The sequence below is a fragment of the Sceloporus occidentalis genome, unplaced genomic scaffold (assembly GCF_023333645.1).
Source record: "Sceloporus occidentalis isolate IW3139 unplaced genomic scaffold, rSceOcc1.0.p SCAF_5, whole genome shotgun sequence".
Classification (NCBI taxonomy): domain Eukaryota; kingdom Metazoa; phylum Chordata; class Lepidosauria; order Squamata; family Phrynosomatidae; genus Sceloporus; species Sceloporus occidentalis.
Window position 1 is genome coordinate 51,005,812 of NW_028316985.1, and position 19,706 is coordinate 51,025,517.

At 40.9% G+C, this 19,706-nt stretch overlaps 1 protein-coding gene across 6 annotated transcripts in view; it reads left to right on the top strand.

Annotated features, from left to right (window-relative positions):
• Positions 1-19,706, top strand: part of PPP1R12A (protein phosphatase 1 regulatory subunit 12A) — a 152,038-nt gene that overhangs the window by 105,521 nt on the left and 26,811 nt on the right. For 5 of the 6 annotated variants that reach the window (XM_089524037.1, XM_089524039.1, XM_089524041.1 and 2 more), the window contains 6 exons: positions 3,902-4,069; positions 4,469-4,645; positions 6,562-6,652; positions 10,337-10,534; positions 10,691-10,844; positions 12,053-12,171. In XM_089524037.1, the coding sequence (XP_089380163.1) occupies positions 3,902-4,069; positions 4,469-4,645; positions 6,562-6,652; positions 10,337-10,534; positions 10,691-10,844; positions 12,053-12,171 (907 nt within the window). The remainder of the gene's footprint in view (positions 1-3,901; positions 4,070-4,468; positions 4,646-6,561; positions 6,653-10,336; positions 10,535-10,690; positions 10,845-12,052; positions 12,172-19,706) is intronic. The other variant, XM_089524040.1, reaches the window with a different exon arrangement.

Consider the following 19,706-nt stretch of genomic DNA (forward strand, 5'->3'; position numbering starts at 1 on the left):
TAAATCAGTCACATCAAATCCAACATAAAGTTAGTATATGCACCCCAAAAAAGCTTGGGTTCCAGAAAGAATCCCAAGCTATGAATAGTTTTTGAAGTGCCATTAAATCTGTGCTTTAAAAAATGAAAGAAATATGGAAAAAACACAATTCTGTGTAGAGAAGGATGTCCATCAGAACTGAGTGATTAACTGAGGAGGGTATTAGAGACAAACAAAAAGGCTATTGGTTATTCTGAATGAGCTAGAAAAAGTCATTTTGAGATTGGAGAAGCCACTCACGAGACAGCTATCACCCGGACATTCCATCAAACAGAGGCTTGTAGAAGAACAGCAGGGAAAAAAATTGCGGAAAGATTTTACAAAAAGATTTGTGAGAGATATAGCAAACATATGGGGAAAAGATCCCTAGTCTGATGAGATCAGAATTGCCTTTCCTCAAAGCACAATGTGTTGTGTAAAACCAACACTGTTGCTACAGTGAAGCATAGTTTCTGCAGCACCATGTGTGACTGCTTTTTCTTAAGAGAGACTGAGAAAAAGATCAGGGATGGATGGATGGAGTCAAATAAATGGGTTATGTGGTGGAAAACTTATTGCAGTATCCAAGAGATTTGGAGCTGGGCCAGAAGGTCTTTACAGCAGAACACATAGATAAAGTAACACGGTCATGGTTAAAAAGTGAACCCGGATAACTTGGAATGGCCTGATCAGTGACCAGACATCAATCCAATAGAGAATCTGTGGCAAGACTTGAAACTGGTTGATTGCCAGATATCTGCATTCAGCCTTACAGCTGGAGCAATTCTGTCAAGAATGGATGGAAATTGCAGGTAAAGCTGATACTCACCCCAGAAAATTCTCAGCTGTAATTGCTGCCAAAGGTACTGCTAAAAACTTAGGATTCAGAGGTGAATGGAACAAACAAATACTAGTTCGGTTTTGTTAGCTTAACTTTTGTGTCACAATAAAATACTTTGCATCTCCACCTTAGATGTACATTAAGTAATAGCAATGCCAATTAACATTTAACATAATTAACAACATAATGTTAAACAGATAGATATGCATATATTATATGGGATGGTGAGAGGAGGAATCCACAAAACATTGTTTTTTCCATCATCGTCAAGACAGGAAGGACCAGTGAGGTCAGCCAAACAACAAAACAAGCTCCTCCCCTTCTGCCATTCTCCCTGCTTTCACCCAGAGCAGAGCTTTTTCTTATCTCTTATTTCTCTTGTTACCTTGTCTGTCTGTTTAGCCCTTTCCTCCTGATTCTGTGATGGCTCTGATGAGTGAGGCTATTAAAAAGAAAAAGAAGCCTGTTTAGAGTTGCACTTCAGACAGTACGTTAGGGGAGTGGGTCGAACTGGCCAATTATGTAGTTCCCTTACTGCCAACGCCACCAGAGGAGTCTGTGCCCTACTCAAGTGCTTGCATGGTCATATCAGTGCCTGTAGAGAGCATGGCGAAGTCAAATCCAGATAATGAGGACACGTCACAAAGGGACATAAGGCTTGTGGTGCCATTGAGAGAGGAGTCCAGGGTGAAGTATTGGGAAGTTGTATCCCAGCATTCCCTGGGCTCTAGGCATTGCTAAAAGGGAATGAAATCCCCTCCACATGAGCTGTGACACACACGTCAACATTCAGACACCATTGAGGCTTCACCATTTTCCCATTTTTACACCAAGTAGGATGATGTCGACCTTTTTGGCTGAATATGCAGCATCCACTATTTGAAATTGGACCTCTCTCTCTCTCTCTCTCTCTCTCTCTCTCTCTCTCTCTCTCTCTCACACACACACACACACACACACACACACACACACTGCTCCCTCACAGACAAATTTTATGGTCATTAACCAAACCTTAAAGATAGCAGTAGTGGTTTTTTCAAGTTATGTCAGGGGAGGAGCCAGGCCTCTCACTTCATAGAGATCAGTAGGGATGTCAGAATGGCGTGGAACTGCATGGTCACTATCATCACTGAACTCACACACTCACATACGGTGAGGCAAAATTCCAATCAGTTAGGTTGTAGAGGTGTCTCCCGTCTCCTCACCAAACAAAAGCTTCATCAGACAGCTGGGTTTGGGATGATACACAAGCCTTAATGCTGCAGTTAAAACAAATTTTGGAAGCCCAGGCTGCCTCTCAGTTTGGGGAATGGTCAGATTCTGGTTTACATTAGGAAGAACCTTCTGACTGCTTGTTTCATTCTGAAGATTTTCTTCCCCTGTTTCAAGGTCTCTGCAATGTGGGGGGCTCACTTCACCCAGGGCAGCAACAATCATGGGCTAGTGGGTCCTGTCCATGGTTTCCCAGGTTTACACAAACTCCTTCATGTATACAAATGTTTCCACATGAAATCGCTGTCCTCTATACAGGAGGCCATGCAGGAAACTTCCTAGGATCCCTGAATCTTGTGGAAGCATATCCACATATTCTTGTCATGGAGGGGAGGAGGAGATGGTTCAGATTTGCCTTTAAACAACATCATTTTCAATTTTGGGCCCTGCCCTTGGCCCTGAGGAAATTTTTTTGCTAGGTGGTGCAAAACCAAGTTTGTGCACTATAATAGGGCATCTGTCTCGCACCTCCTGGCCTTCCTGCAGAGAGGATTGGAGCTCAGTTTTAGACCAAACACTTTAAAGAGGCAGGCTGCTGCACTGTTCTCAGTTCTGTCTGCCCAAGGAGCCCCACTTCCCTCTCATCCACATGTGCGGAGGTTCTTCAAGGATGTTACTATCATATCTCCTCTAGTCAGGCACCACTACCCTTCTTGGAGCCTACCATTAGTTTTAAAGCAGCTCATGAAGCATCTGTTTGAGCCTTTTTAGAAGGTTTCCCTGAGGCTTCTCTCTTTATAGGTGGCCTTTCTGGTAGCTATCATTTCTCCTTGCTGCATATCAGAGCTGGTAGCCCTTTCAGTTGGGGAGCACCTTTGCACCTTTAATGAGGACTATGTTTCTCTCTGTCCTGACCCTTTCTTTCTAAAGTGCTTTCTATCTTTCACTTTTCCAAGGAAGTCATTCTTCTCTCTTTCTGTCCTAACCCATTGCTTCCACAAAAGAAGTTATGGCACAACCTAGATGTGAGCAGAGTATGAAAAATGTATATTCACAGGACCAAGTCCTGTGACTCTTTGTTTGTCTCCAAATTAATCCAGCCTCATTAAGATGTAAGGCAACTTATTCACAATATCCCCCTGCATCAAGGCATGCACTGAGATGGCCAAAAATATACTAAGGTACCTCTTCCATTTAATGTCGTGGTCCACTCAACCAGGGTAGTTGCCACATCAGCAGCCACTTGGAGTACTCCTCCTTTCTTCATTTGCCATTACAAGATTGTCAAGTTCAAATCAGCAGATGTCACAACTGGGAGAAGACTGTTGCAGGAAGCGGTTAATGATTATGACACAGCCCTTTCCCTTCTTTATAAAGCAGGTAAGGGTATGTCCTAGATTGTGTGGATTCCTCCTCTCCCCAACATGAAGGTGTATTCTAGGTTGTTGAGAGGATTAATCCACTCCCTGCCATAGTGACTGCTCATCTCATTTTCATTGGGAATGTGATGGGCCTGAACTTTCCTTCATCCTATTTTTTCTGTGTGAATAGCCAAAGTGGAAGAGTCTGCAGTCTGTTTTGTTGTTTGATACACATTCACACTAAGTACCCAATGCAGCATTTTGTCTTAGAGTTAGGTTTCAAAGCTTATAGTTGTTTGTGGAAAGGAGCACATTAAAATTAAGTTTCCATAATGATGATGTCTGAACAAATGCAGTTTATGGAGCTAATCAATGGTAGAAATTGTGATTTGGTAAAATGAGTAGCAAAATCACATTAAGTACTTTATAAATATGGTGTTTCTTTTTGTAATTCAAATGACTTTTTCAGTGGTTCCTTCGGTAGAAGACAAGATGACTTGATTAGCTCTAGTATTCCAAGTATTACATCAGTATCAACAGTTACCTCTCCTGCTGGTCTTCAGAAAAGCCTGCTTTCTAGCACAAGCACTGCTACAAAGGTTACAACGGGTTCATCAACAGCAGGCATACAAAGCAGGTGAGGGCATCAGTGTGCTTTATATTGAGTCCCCTGTCTGCTTTATGTATGTGCATGCATTTTTGTGTAGAATGTACTGGGTTCTGGATTTTTTTTTCATTTTTCCATTACATGTCTGTATGTAATTTGGCTCAAAATGAAGATGCACTATACAGTAGTAGCTGTGCATGCCAATAAAACCAATACTTAAAAAAAAAAGAATTAAAATACAATTCTGGCTTTGTAAACATATTATTTCTAACAAAGCTCATCTAGAGTCATTTAGATACCTCTGTAATCTAGACCTCAAATTCATGTGTTTAAAAAATCCATCCCTTTGTATCATACTGTTTAGTAAAGTGCTTTTGTTGTTTAGCTATTTCCTTTTCTCTTTTTTGTGTTGCTCCTCTGATGCCATAGTACCTCAAATCGTTTATGGGCTGAGGATAGTACTGAGAGAGACAAAGACAATGTTCCTACAGCAGTGACTGTTCCTGTTGCACCATCAGTTGTCAATACTGCAACTACCACCACAACCTTGACAACAACTACTTCTGGCACTGTGTCCTCAACTTCAGAGGTCAGGGAGAGACGCAGGTGTGTAAAGTTTGGAGATTAATATTTCTCTTTCTGCAGAGGAATCAATTAGTACGAGGTGAACAGATTGCCTACTCAATAAATGTGCACTGATGCAGTAATAAATACATTAAAGCTTTGCTCTTATGTGTGTGTGTGTTAGTGTTAGAACATGTGTGAGAGAGATGGATAACTTGTTGGTGGCAACTACCTGTTTCCTATGGTGGATTCTCTCTGTAAACTGATTGCCATATTGCTCTGGGGATTTTTCCAGGTAGAGACTTATGTACATATTCAGTTAACCCCATACCTCCAGCCCTTCATTATCTTATAGATTACTGAGGAGGGCTTTTCATTTTCTGAATTGTGCAAAAAAACAATTGTTAGCTATTAGAGTGGTTGCAGTGTTTCCAAATAGAGTCATTATTGAACCATGATATTTCTTTAAACACACATTCCCCACAAATTTTTGAGTGACAAGTTATTAGAGTGAATGCTTGCCTGTTGTTCTACTTTGCCATATATTTTCTGTATATGCTTTCCTGTGGAACTTGCTTATTTCCTGTTAACAGCTTCCTTCTGTCATCTTGCTTTTCAGGTGATTTTGTAAGTAAAGGAAAAGGCCATAGTTTGAACTTGTCTTCTAAAGTAACAGAAGAAAAACTATTTGTTATATATTGAAATATATTGTAATCGTTCTTATAAAATGTTCAGGTCTTGTATAAGCCTCTGAAAAATGTCACCCAAATTAAGAAGGAACTGTGAGCACTGTTATATTAAGACTTATTCCATTAGTTCTACTCTATAAGGTAGATAAAGAAAGTGGCAAGTATATACATACACAATAACCCCTTAGAAAGGGGTTATACCTCAGTTAATAGCCTTTGATAAATACTCCCTTTTGCAAAAGCTTTATATTCCCAGTTCCAGTCAGTCCCTCCCCCTTTCCAGTTTATCCTCTGTCTAGTTGGAAGTGTTTTAATAACATCAGTATTGAGAAGTTGCTAGACAAACACAGACTTTCAGTATTGTTTTGCAGTAAAAAATGCAATAAAGTTTGAGATGGGAAAGAATGGGATTCTGCTATAGCCAATCCTACATGGTTGTGTATGCTTGCTTCCAACAGGCATGGTAAATGGCACCTGCTTCCAGAATTCCTTACTGAGCATGCATGACCACCAAAACAGTGAGAAAGGGTGAAGCAGATAAGCCTGCATCACCAGCTACCTCCAGCATGTTTTAAAAAGTATAAATTTCTGAAATGGAAATCATAAGAAAAGTAAAGGCTGGTGAAATAAAAAGTCACCTCTGGAAAGAGGTCCTCAGGTGGATCCAGAACATTAAAAATATTTTTGTGTTCTTACTGACCTGATCTGGTTGTTTTTATTTCATATGTGCATATTGTTCGTTTTGGATAAAATGTTTGCTGAAACAAATTGAATTACTCATCTTTTTTGGTTATCCCTGATGCTTTACATTTTTGTAGTTCAGACCAAGTTTATATGGTATATACATAGTAGTCATTCGTTTACTAGTTAACCAGTAGTGACAATTCTCTTTATGAGATATAAAATAAAATTTAAAAGCAGTTTCAGTGCACACAGAAAATCATTAAAACAGTAAGTAAAGTTGTAAAATAAGCTTCTACTTGCTGGGTTTGGGGCTAGAGTGTAGATATTATAATATAATTGTATTAATAAAAATACAGTGAGCCTGAATATGCTTGCAGCTGTAGCTTGGCGGATATGAGTAGGCCTTGTTGTTACACCATTGCAAACCACATTGTTGTGGAAAAACTTTTTTGTCTGCCATCAAACTGAATGGTCAGTTGCTTCTTAAATGTATTAGTGACTGAAGCATTAGCTTCTTTTTCTGTCATATTATTCACAGAAAGTTGAATTTAACAGTGCTCACTGTCTTGTAAATCTTAATTCCAGGTCGTACCTCACTCCAGTTCGGGATGAAGAATCTGAATCCCAAAGAAAAGCTAGATCAAGGCAAGCAAGGCAGTCTAGAAGATCAACACAGGTACTGTGGTTTTATATTCTATGTTTTAGTCAGCATGGACCAAACCAAATTGTTAGTCCCAAGTAGAGTAGAACTACTGAATCAATGGAATTTACATAAGAGTTGACTTATTAAGTTTCCATTAAGCAGTGGGTCTACTCTACTTGCAGCTAACAGTTGGATTTAGCCTCATGTTTTAGTCCTACAAACTGGTAATATGATACTTGTGAACTGAATAGCCTTTATTAAAAGAAAAGAGGTGCTTCCTATTTTTGTTAACTCCATATATTACCATATATACACAACTATAACTTGACCTCATGTATAAGTTGAAGGTGGATTTTGATATGATCCGTGGTTAAGTCTAGGGTAAAACTTAGGGACATAAAACAAGGGATGAAGCAAAGTAAAACAATGCCAAAGAACTTCAAAATTCCAGCAGACATAACTGATTGTGCTTACTGGTGAAGGAAGAGAGAATTACCAGGTCAGAAGTGGTGCCATGGCAAAAAGAGTAGAGGGGGCCAGTGCATCTTTTAGGTTCTTCTGGGATGGACTGAGTTCTTGCCTTTTGCCACTCAACTCAGAGAAGGGAATGGTTCCTTTTTTGATAAAGAGTTAAATTACAGTACTTAGATTGACCTGTGGATAAGTTGACCCAGGTTTTTAGGGTCAATGTTTGACTAAAATTTATAGTCTTGTTACATGAGTATATACAGTATATATCTGTGGCGAGAATGTTGGGGGCCCTGCAGGGATAAAGGAAAAGAGATTATTCCATTCACTGTGCTCCTTGTTTTACCTTCAGTCTCCCCACCCACCCTCCCCCAGATTCCCCCTCCCACATAAAGAAAGGCAGAGGGACACTTTAATGTTTGCTGCAGATTACTTACCCTGGACTAGTTTGACATCCAGGAAGCCTTGAGTTTCCAACCTGTTCTCCCTCTCCCCCTTGTAAGGTTCAAATTATTATTATTATTATTATTATTAACCTTTATTTATAAAGCGCTGTAAATTTACACAGCACTGTACATACAATCTTTTTAATTGGACGGTTCCCTGCCCTCAGGCTTACAATCTAAAAAGACACGACACAAAGGGAGTGGTGGTGGGGAAGGGGCCTCTCTAGTAGGATAATACATATAAAATACATAGCAAATGATTCAATAAAACAGGCAACAATAGAACATCAAATAGCAAGTGACAATTATGCAATGCCTGGGAACGTTGCCCTGAACAGGATGGTCTTCAACTCTTGCTTGTGGGGGAAGAAGGTTCCAGGAGTGAGGGGCAGCAAGTGAAAAGGGGCGAATCCGGGATGGGGCAGAGGAAATCCTGGGCTGAGACAGCAGACCTTGACTACCAGAACGGAGGGCCCGAGTGGAAAGGTGAGGAGAAAGGAGGTCTGATAAGTAGGGAGGGGCCAGTCCATGGAGGGCTTTAAAGGTGGACAGCAGGAGCTTATACTGAATGCGGAAAGGGAGGGGGAGCCAGTGAAGGGATGCCAACACAGGAGAGATGTGGTCAGAGTGGTGGGTGGATGTGATAATGCGTGTAGCTGAATGCTGGACAGAGATTAAAGAAGGAGTTGTTCCTCTGCTTCGGTTAAATATTTTTCATTTGGTATGGATCCAAAAATTGGACTAACACTGACTTTGTGTGGTTTGGTTTCATCAAGCAAGGTTCATAAACTGTGATTTGAAGTTGACTTTTTTGAACCTGCTCTTCATTAATGTTAACAGCACTTTAGAGTAGATGGCAAAAAGCCATGAACCAAAAGCAAAAGCTTCTAAAATTTTTCACTTGGGCATATGCACCTCAAACCTGGCTGTGATTTATTTCTACGTCATGTACAATGTGCTGAACTGTAGTTTAGCATACTTTGTGAAGCAGTTGTTGTGTCTAGGAAAAAGTTTTTGTAGGGACAGAGCACCCTTTGCTTTGTTCATAAGTTTCATTATGAGCAGAATTTCAAGTACTCTCTGGGCGACTATACAACAACATCATCACTGGTGAATATATTTCACCAGTGTTCTTGTTGTATAGTTGCCCAGAGACTACTTGAATAGTAATTGTTAGCATATCCTACATTCCCTGCACTGGCTATATGGTTTTTCATAATTAACATTTGGTGTTGGGAATGTTTTTGGAGAGGTTACAATGATCTGTGGAAATTAGGTAAGGGGTCATCTTGACCTAAGCACATGTAGGAGACCTAGATAGTACTAATGAGTTTTCTGATCCACTCCAACCTCCCACCCAGGCTCTTTTCACTTCCCCTCTCAATGCAGGCTAAGTAAGGGCTGGAACAGACTGGCATAAAAAGCCAGCTTGCAGTCATCTTTGGAGTGTGGCATACACACCATGCATGCCCCCAAGATGCCTGGAAGCCCCCTTCACACTGCCCGGCTGCCCACATGTGGGCCGACTTGAGGGTATTCCGGTGGCATGGTATTTAGACATTGGACACCACAGGATCGTCTTAAAGCCGGATTCCATCTGCGGCGGGGCCAAAAAGCCAGCTTGGCAAAAAGGTGGATTGGGGCTACGGCATGCAGTTGCCACTGCCCCAATCTGGCTTTGTCAGCCACCCCTTCAGGGCAGTCTGTTTCGCCCCTAAGTCCCATTGCAAAGCAGTTAAAGACCATATCACCACCTAAACCCAGGCTGTGTTCCTGTTAACCCTACCTGTCCAAATATCTACGGATTGTCTCAAATCTTATCAGTGTTTTGTCATTCTGAAGTTAAAGCAATCAGGCAGTTTGGCTGGTTTTATCAGTTCCATGAGAATTCCATAAAATTCCATCAAAGCATTTGTTACACCATGTGGTAGTGTCAAGCAGCTCTCTAGGGTATGAAATTGGGTATAAATATCCTCCCCACACAGAGCCATGCTGCATGCAGCTTATCCGCTGGTCTCTGTGCAGCAGACCAGAGCTCCTCCTTGTACTCAAGTATAAATATCCATGTACAAAATATATAAGCAATGCAAAACTGGGACAGAAGAGTTTACATCTAATAGTTGTATTGTATTAAATACACTAATAATGGCTTCATCGGTTCTTTCTTGTCAAATTACAGTTATTTTTACGTGTGTGTTCTGAACTACTATCGCTACCATATATACTCGTCTATAAGTCGAAAAATGTATGCCGAGAAATTGACTCCAAAATCCCAGGTCAATTTATTTACAAGACAATGTGGTAATGTGATAGCTCTTTCAGATTTCCCCATGTGGTGGGGAGAGCAGTTTCTTTCTCTTTTGAGCAGAGAGTCCTGGGTGATTGATTGCTGTTAAACAAACAGAGTCCCTCTCCTACTGGGCAGCAGCTGTCTGGGAAGTGAAAGCTGAACCAAGGCTAAAACGCTGAAGCAAAAAGCCTCAATTAGAGTCCCTCTTACTGCATGCACACATACACATACTGAAGGAGCCTCCAAGTTTTACCCTCGACTTATCCATGGGTCATGGCAAAATCCATAATTTTGGCCCCCCAAAACCTGCCCTCGACTTATACGTGAGGCCGACCTTATATATATATATATATATATATATATATATATATATATTACTCCTGAACTTTTATCTTTATCTGATTACAAAACACTATGTTCGTGATTTCAGTTCTTTCAGAGTTACTAACTACTCTCTTAAGCCTTTAAAAGACTGTTCAGTTTTAATAAGTGTTGTTTAATAATACTGTACAGGGTGTAACATTAACTGATCTCCAAGAAGCTGAAAAAACTATTGGTAGAAGTCGTACAACACGAACCAGAGAGCAAGAGAATGAAGAAAAAGAAAAAGAGGAAAAGGAAAAACAAGACAAAGAAAAACAGGAAGAAAAGAAGGAATCAGAAACTAAAGATGATGATTATAGGCAAAGATATGCACGAAGTATAGAAGAGGTATTTCATGATTTCCCTTTTTATAACATGGGCTTGAAGTTCTGTGGTGATGAATCTGAACTTGTAGGGGATAGCTTACTTGATAAAAAAAATTAACTTGCATGTATGTACTACTTAATATTTCAAAACTGATTTGGGCTTTTTCTTGTTGACTAGCCATATCATCGCTATAGAACTACATCTTCATCTACTTCATCAACTTCTTCAGTTGCCACATCTTCTAGTTCTTCAGGCCAACTAAACAGACCAAATAGCATTATAGGTATAACCTCTGCTTATTCCAGAAGTGGATTAAAGGAAAATGAGAGAGGTAGGCCTTCTGTGTTATGTATCACTCTCTTTTGCTTTCAATGTCCATGAAACCATTGCCCCTTCAACAGAATATGGCAGTTCTGAATGAGTAACTGGTAAAACAGCTAGGGAATGCCTTGCGGCACCACTGCTTTGGATTAGTATTTCTCTGGAGCTGTCTTAAGTCCTTTCTATATGCAAAACCTAAACTAGATCTTGAATTTCTATAATGCCCATGGGTTGTATCCAGTTCTCCTCTTTCTCAATGAAATAGCTTCCCTTTGCAGAAAGGGAGGGCGGGGTAACTGTAGCTCCTTTCTGCAGCCCTGTGCACATATTCAAAACATTCACTGGAAGACAGTGGATTCTCTAAAGTAGTTGCTTTTAAAGGTGTGTAGGCTGCAGAGAAGAAAACAAGGGGAAAGCCTTGGTTGTGCTCACATGATATTGGTTTTAGGCATTAAAGTTTACTGTTAAGTCCTGCTGGCATTTTTTAATGCTATTTAAAGTGTAGCTGAGTATTGTCTCACCTTAATATAGATTCATTTTTCAGCCTTGAAGACTCGAACAGTGCAATAAACAAGTACCTGGATGTTTGTGGTTATGTTAATTCAAGGGTAAACACATGGATACTGTGCATGATAGCAAAGGAATGTTACATGCTTGTGCAGCCCTGCTTAGTCTTGTAAAAGTTAATAAAAGCATTTTGGTGCTGAACATCAAGTTGATCTTGCTGACATGTTATTTTAAGTTTATAGAAATGGGTCCTTATCATGATCTCAAAATTGCTGAATTTAATTAAATGCATTACCTTACAAAGAAAAACAAATCTAGCTAGTTTAAACAGAAATCTCTCTCCAATAGGGTCTGTTGCACGTTGAATTATTGATGCTTCTGGCTAAACAAATACTTATTTGAATATGTGTGCTCTGGATGCTTTGATGAATATGTGTTTGTAGATGTGTCATAATGTATGCAGATAAGTTAGGCTTTGATTCTTAAATCTGCATAATACTACATTGAAATGTTCTTGTTTGGCTGAGGTACAGCTAAGAATGGTATGTAAAGAGAATTATGGCACATTAGAGTAAATCATATGTTCCATATTCTCACTTTCAAGAGTCTATTTTGTAGTATTCAGTGATGAGTGTCTTTTCAGAAACCATAGTAGTAAAAAATTTTATGTTATATACCAGAACCTTTATTAAGATATTACTATTTAAATAGAATCAGGAAAGAAAGAAGATGAAAAGGAAGATGACAGACCACAGACAAAATCAATAAGGGAAAGACGGCGGCCAAGAGAAAAACGAAGATCTACTGGCGTTTCTTTTTGTACTCAAGATGTAAGTGAAATCCCATTAAAATTGTCCATATATCTGTAGTTTGGGGTTAGGGCTGATTCAGTCAACCAGAGGGTATTGAAGTGACTGATTAAATTATTCAGCATCACTGACCAGATGAGCGTTGAATCTGCTTATAGCTTTCATATTGTCAATTCACATTTCAGATACAGTGGAGAATAGAAGCGTATTTTACAAAGTACTAGCTTTCTTAAATTAGTGTGTGATGGTTATACCCAAAGATCAGACCCAAAACTGCAGTCAGGTTCATGAACTACCCTCAATTTAAATTTTTTCAGTGGTGGTTTCCCGTTGTTATCCTGTGAGACTTAAAGATTGTGACTTGTCCAAGGTCACCCAGTGGGTTTCCATGGCAGAGTAAGGATTTGAACCCTGGTCTCAACTCAAACCACTGCATCACATTGGTTCTCATAGTGTAGTGGCTATGTTTCTGACAAAGACACATCTACAGAGAGATGGATGGATGGAGTGTGTGTGTGTGTATGAGAGAGAGAGGAGAGATGGAGAGCGGAAGAGTGAGAATGAGTAGGAATATCGCTTCTTGGTCTTTTGGCTAAGATGAAGTGTAGAGTAGGAATATTCAGAGCCATTTTGTCCATCCTATATCCACTTGTTTTGATGTCAGGTTGGCTTGGATTTAAGACCAGGAATGGGAAGGGCAGCTATGAAAGAACTAGACAAGTTCCTAAAGTGTAAAAGATATACAAATGAACACTAAGGTTAGATCGTCCAAGCCATTATGTTCCCCATCACCATGTATGGTTATGAAAGCTTGACAATGAAGAAAGTGAATAGGAAGATTATCAACTCATTTGAGATGTGGTGCTGGGGAAGAGTGCCAAGGATACCATGGAAAGCCAGAAAGACAAGCAAATGGGTCCTTCAACAGATCAAGCCTGAAATCTCCTTGGAAGCCAAGATGAACAAATTGAGGTTGTCATAGCTTGGCCACATCATGAAATGGCATGATTCATTAGAAAAGACAATAATGCTAGAAAAGGTAGAGGGAAATAGAAAGAGTGGAAGACTGCACGCCAAGAGGATAGACTCAATCAGAGAGGTCACAGGCATGAATTTGCAGCACCTAAGCAGAGCAATAGAGCATTGGAGGGGGGGGGGGTGGGCCCAGATGTGTTTCTTCCACAGATCAATGGAGGGCAATGTGAGGGCAGTTAACAACAAAATCCCCCTTTATGAGCCCATTAAAGTTCTGGGATTGTCCAGAGAGGTCTTACTCTCTGTCCCACCATCCTCTCAGTCTTGTTTAGTGGGGAAAAGTGAGAAGGCTTTCTCAGTGGCTGCTCCCTGGCTTTGAAACACCTTCCCTAGAGAATACAGGATAGCCCCATCCCTGTTCTCCTTCAGAGAGTCATGACCCCATGGCAGTTAACAACAATAAATGAATAAGACTTCCAGGAATCCTGGTGATTAACAAGACTGCTCAGATTTTACAAATTCAGGGCTCTGCTTTCATTTATTGAATCAATCTATCTGTAGTGTAGTCTTCCTCTTTTCCTACTGTGTTCCACTTTCTCCATCCTTATTGTCTTTTCCTATGAGTTGTGTTGTCTTTTGATATGTCCAAAATACAGTAGCTGCAGTGTAGTCAGTTTGCTTGCTCTAGCTTGAATTACTCCTGTTTATTTGTCTTTTTAGTGGTTTAAAGCAGGCATCGGCAACGTGCGGCCCGCGGGCCGGATGCGGCCCGCGAAGCCTCTAGGCCTGGCCCTCGCTCGCCCCTGCCGCCGATTGCGCCGCCGATTGGCGCCGCTCCGGCCGCCATTTTGTTTTTCAAAATGGCGGCGCCCCTCTAGGAGGCCCGGGGCGCTTGCTGCAGCCCTCCGAATGGGCTCCGCCCTCCTCCCTTCTCTCTCGGCCCTTCGCCCTCCTGGCTCCATTTTCCTGGCTCTGCCTTCCTCTCTCCGCCTCCCTCTATGAATAAAAGAGTGTGGAGGGGAGGGAAAGGAGGAGGCGGCAGAGAAAAGGAAAGCGAAAGTAAGAGAGCCAGCCAGCAAGCCAGCCGGAGCGAGCCACTGAAGAGGTTGGTTGGTGCATGTATTTTCCTCTGCTTGGTGACTGTGATTTACTCTCCCTTGGTATCTTTGCAAACCCCCCCCCCATGCTCCTTTGGGGATGCTTTGATTCTGATTTCCTGCATGGCAGGGGGTTGGACTGGATGGCCCTTGGGGTATCTTCCAACTCTATGATTCTATGTTTCTCCTATGCTTTGTGACTCCTTTACTATCTTTGCAACCCCCCCCCCCCCATGCTCCTTTGGGGATGCTTTGATTCTGATTTCCTGCATGGCAGGGGGTTGGACTGGATGGCCCTTGGGGTCTCTTCCAACTCTATGATTCTATGTTTCTCCTATGCTTTGTGACTCCTTTACTATCTTTGCAACCCCCCCCCCATGCTCCTTTGGGGATGCTTTGATTCTGATTTCCTGCATGGCAGGGGGTTGGACTGGATGGCCCTTGGGGTCTCTTCCAACTCTATGATTCTATGTTTCTCCTATGCTTTGTGACTCCTTTACTATCTTTGCAACCCCCCCCCCCATGCTCCTTTGGGGATGCTTTGATTCTGATTTCCTGCATGGCAGGGGGTTGGACTGGATGGCCCTTGGGGTCTCTTCCAACTCTATGATTCTATGTTTCTCCTATGCTTTGTGACTCCTTTACTATCTTTGCAACCCCCCCCCCCATGCTCCTTTGGGGATGCTTTGATTCTGATTTCCTGCATGGCAGGGGGTTGGACTGGATGGCCCTTGGGGTCTCTTCCAACTCTATGATTCTATGTTTCTCCTATGCTTTGTGACTCCTTTACTATCTTTGCAACCCCCCCCCCCCATGCTCCTTTGGGGATGCTTTGATTCTGATTTCCTGCATGGCAGGGGGTTGGACTGGATGGCCCTTGGGGTCTCTTCCAACTCTATGATTCTATGAGGAGAGAGGGAGAGAGAGAAAGGATGGGAGGGTGGGAGTGAGAGGGAGGGAGGAAGGGAGAGAAAGAGAGGGAAGAAAGAGAGAACCACAGCCACTGAGCCAGGTGAGAGGTTTGTTCATTGGGGGAGGGGGGTTATACTACCTGTGCCTTTGTGTTTTGAGACAGTGGCATGCATTTTTTGCTGTTTTGTGGCCTTGCCTAGTCGCTTCCATCCTTGCAAATACTGCTATTATTATTGTTGTTATCCCTTGGTATTGTCTTTGCAAGATCCCCCCACATGGACTTGCTTGCACATTTCTGGGTTCAGACAGTGGCATGCATTTTTTGCTGTTTTGTGGCCTTGCCTAGTCGCTTCCATCCTTGCAAATACTGCTATTATTATTGTTGTTATCCCTTGGTATTGTCTTTGCAAGATCCCCCCACATGGACTTGCTTGCACATTTCTGGGTTCAGACAGTGGCATGCATTTTTTGCTGTTTTGTGGCCTTGCCTAGTCGCTTCTTGCAAATATTGTTATTATTATGCGGCTCCGCCCCCGGAGGGTGGAAACTCCACCCCTGACATGTGGCCCTGCCTCCAGATAGTGGAAGCTCCGCCCTGGCATGCAGCTCCGCCCCAGAGGGTGGAAGCTCCACCCCCGTGTACAGCTCCGCCCCCGGAGGGTGGAAGCTCCACCCCCGGCTTCGGCCCCCCAGTTGTCTGAGGGACAGCAACCCGGCCCCCGGCTCAAAAAGGTTGCCTACCCCTGGTTTAAAGTATTTGTAAAATAATTCTCCAACATCACATTTCAGATGAGCTGATTTTTTTCCCTGTTGGCTTTCTTTACCATCCAGTTTTTACAACCATACATAGAAATCTTGTAACATTGATGATCATGATGTTGGGATTATATTATTTTTCTTCACACTTCAAGATCTTATCTGGTTCCTTTGTAGCTGCTCTCCCAAGTCTTAAATCTTGTTCTGAATTTTTGGTTACAGTCTCCACTTGGATTAATGGCTGGGCTAAGATATTGAAAATCTTCAACTATTTCAGTGTCTTCATCACTCACTTTAAAGTTATGTACATCATCTGTGGTCATTGTTTTTTTCAACAGTATTCCTGCTTTGGGGCTTTTCCTCTTAACTTTCTTCTGAGTCTTTTCAAGTCTTCACTATTTTCTGTTAGTAATATGGTATCATCTATATATCTTAAATTGTTGATGCCCCATCCCCCAGTTTTCATATTTTCCTTCCTTTTAATTCTACTTTCTATGTTAGATGTTCTGCATCTAAATTAAACAGGATGATAAAATACAGCATTGTCTGACCTTCTACCCAATCAGAAACCATTTTGTTTCTCTATGTTCTGTCCTGGACAGCTGGAGACTCAAATGTTGTGGCACAACCATTTCTTTCACAGTGATCCATAGTTTTTCATGACCTACATGATCTACATAAAGGTTTTGATAAAACTGATAGAGTACAGGTTCTTTCTCCCCCTTCCCTTTGACTGACATTCTTTGTTGTGCTGTTATTAGCAGATCTGTGGGCCCATACAGACAGGCCAAATTAAAGCTGCTTCAGGTCACTTTGGAGGTATGCTGTTTAAATGATTCATGCATCCTAAGAGACCAGAAGCCGTGCCAAAGCCACGCTACAGCCCTAAGAACTAGAGTACAGCTTTGGTGCAGCTTCTGGCCTTTTTATGATGCATACATCACTTAAACAGCATACCTCCAAAGTGACCCGAAGCAGCATTATTTTGGCCTGTCTGTATGGGCTCTATGTTTGCAATATGATCTCAATTGGTTACAAATGCTGTCTTTTCTGTATTCTGCCCTGATTAATGTTCCTGGTATCCGTAGATTTCTTCTGGTTTCCAGTCAATCTGTTCTTTTCATAGTGCTTATATTCTACAGAGATGTTCTTTACATTTTAGCACTCTTGATTACCTTAGTGTACTTCTTTAGCTTCACTTTAATTTTTGATATTAGCAGTTCATAGTCTGTGCCACAATCCGTACCTGTTTTTATTTGTGTAGACAGAATGGAGCTTCTCCATCTTCTGTTTCCAGACATGTGGTCTATTTGACTTCTGTATTGGTCATAATAATGTCGTATATACATTTGTCCGTTCAGTTGCTTATAGAATGTGTTTGCAGTGAACAAATGGTTGGCCTCTCAAAATTTAAGTCACTCCCCTTCATTTCTTGATCTTAGGACAAATTCTTGAGCAGTGCTTCACTTGACTCAGTTTTTTTTCCCTTTGACATTTCAGTTACCTGTGATTATCAACACATGTTGTTTTGTGTATCATCAGTTTTCTTCTGGATGCAAGCATAAAATCATTTGGTTTCTTATTCTTCTGCTTGTATAGTTAGATAGTAAACCTGGATAATGATTATACCGATAGGCTTTCCTTGAAGTCTTAAATAGGTATTATTTGGTCAGACTTCTCCTGACTGCTTTTGCCACATTTTACCTCACTATTAGTGCCACCCTATTTTTCTTAGAATATCATTTCCAGAGTGCAACATGCTTCTCACTTTCCATGTTCCTACCTATGTATTGTGCAGCTTCAGGCTTTTCTTTCACATCTGACCAGATGTTCCTTTTGATTCAAATGCAGTTGTATAATTAAACACAGGGTTATTCATATTTGTCCTTTCTTCTTACCTAATAGTTGATTGAGTGCCAAATAGTTGATTTGGAGGCTTCATCTTCTAGTACTTTCTCACTTCATTTTGGTCTGTTTCATCATGATAGAGTTTTTGAGGTAAAATGCACTCCAAAATTAACTGAGAATGTCCCCCGTTGTACTGACTTCTGAGAAGACATGTATAGGATTGCAGTGTTCATTGACTTTTTTCAGTAGAAAGTTATTTTATATCAAACATAGTAAACTTTCTGTACATGATCAGAAAAATTGGTCCTTGGGTTCATTTCTGAAAACGAGCCAGTTCAGTTTTCAGAGGGAAAGTATTCTGTACAGATATTATTTTACTTTGCTGTTTTTATGTAATATCACTAGAGTGGGTCCTTGTTATCTGCTGAGGGTTGGTTCTAGGATCCCTTGTGGATAACAAAATCCATGGCTTTTCAAGTCCCATTAAATATAATAGTATAACAAATTGGTGTCTTTTATATAAAATGGAAAATCAATGTTTGCTATTTGGAATGTATACTTTCTTTCAATATTTTCAAGCCATGGATGCTTGAATCTGTGGATAAAAAATCCGTGGATAAGGAGGGCCGACTGTACTACCACCAGTTTTCATCTTAAGTGTTTCTGAGCATGTGAAGCTAGCCAGTAGTTCTGACTGACCTTGGTTATAAATGATGGCTGTTGAGATTGATTTCTTTCTCTTACTCGGTCTCTGTCTCAGTATTATTTGTAAATAACTTTTAGTTTGAATTATTAGTGGATTGTTTAAACCTAGCGTATCTTTATTCCTGTGAGATGTTTAGCCTATTGTACTATTATTTATATATTGAATAATATATAAATAAGGTCTAGGTCTAATCTTACTCGGACCTCACAGAGGGCCTTTACCACTGCTGCCCCTTTACTTTGGAATAAGCTCCCTGCAGAGCTTCGCTCCGCCGCCTCATTAGATGTCTTTAAAAAACAGCTGAAAACATATCTATTCCGGCTGGCCTTCCCACCTTAAATTGTTTGTCTGTCTTTCCTGCCCCCTTTTTTCTTTCTGACCCTGGATTGATGAACGTTTTGTATTTTTCTTCTGCCCCTGATATATGTATTTTTTATTTTATCGTTTCCTGGTCCTGTCTTTGTAATAATGGTTTTAATTGCTTTTTGAATTTTTAACCTGTTTGTAATGTTTTTATAACTTTGTAAGCCGCCCTGATCATTTCTTGGAAGGGCGGGGTAGAAATAAAATTTATTATTATTATTATTATTATTATTGTTATTGAACTACCTGGAAACATTATTTTTATTGTGTTTTTTCCCTGTAAAAATACTGTAAGCCATTTTACCATGGAAAAGAGTCATATAAATAGATAAGATGATGATGACAACAAGCATAGGCACAAATGAGTGTCCTAGGTCCTTCAAACAGAATTCCACTTTCTGTGGAAGCTGTACTGTGGAATATCTTCATCTCTTATCAATGTTAAAGGCACAGGAGATCTTGCAAGAAGGAAAGGTAGTAAAGAAAGGTTTTCATGAGGTACACAAAACACCTTGAGCTGCAGGTTAACCCTTCCCTCCTGCATGACAGGCAAATAAACTAAGAAAAGCAAACCATTGTTATATGTCCATTAGAGTAATTTTACTTGCAGTAAATCTGAGTAGGAAATGTGGCATGGTGGTTTGAATATTGGAGACCAGAGTTCAATTCCCCACTCAGCCATGAAACCCACTGGGTAGCCTTGTGCAAATCACATGTTCTCAGGGGACAGCAGTGGCAAAACTCCTCTGAACAAATCTTGCCAAGAAAACCCCATAAGTCAGAAACAACTTGAAGGTACACAACAAATGTGGTAGTTAGAGGGCCTGCATTGTGTAATGGTTTGAGTGTTGGACTATGACTCTGGAGACCCCAGCCATGGAAACCCACTGGGTGAGATT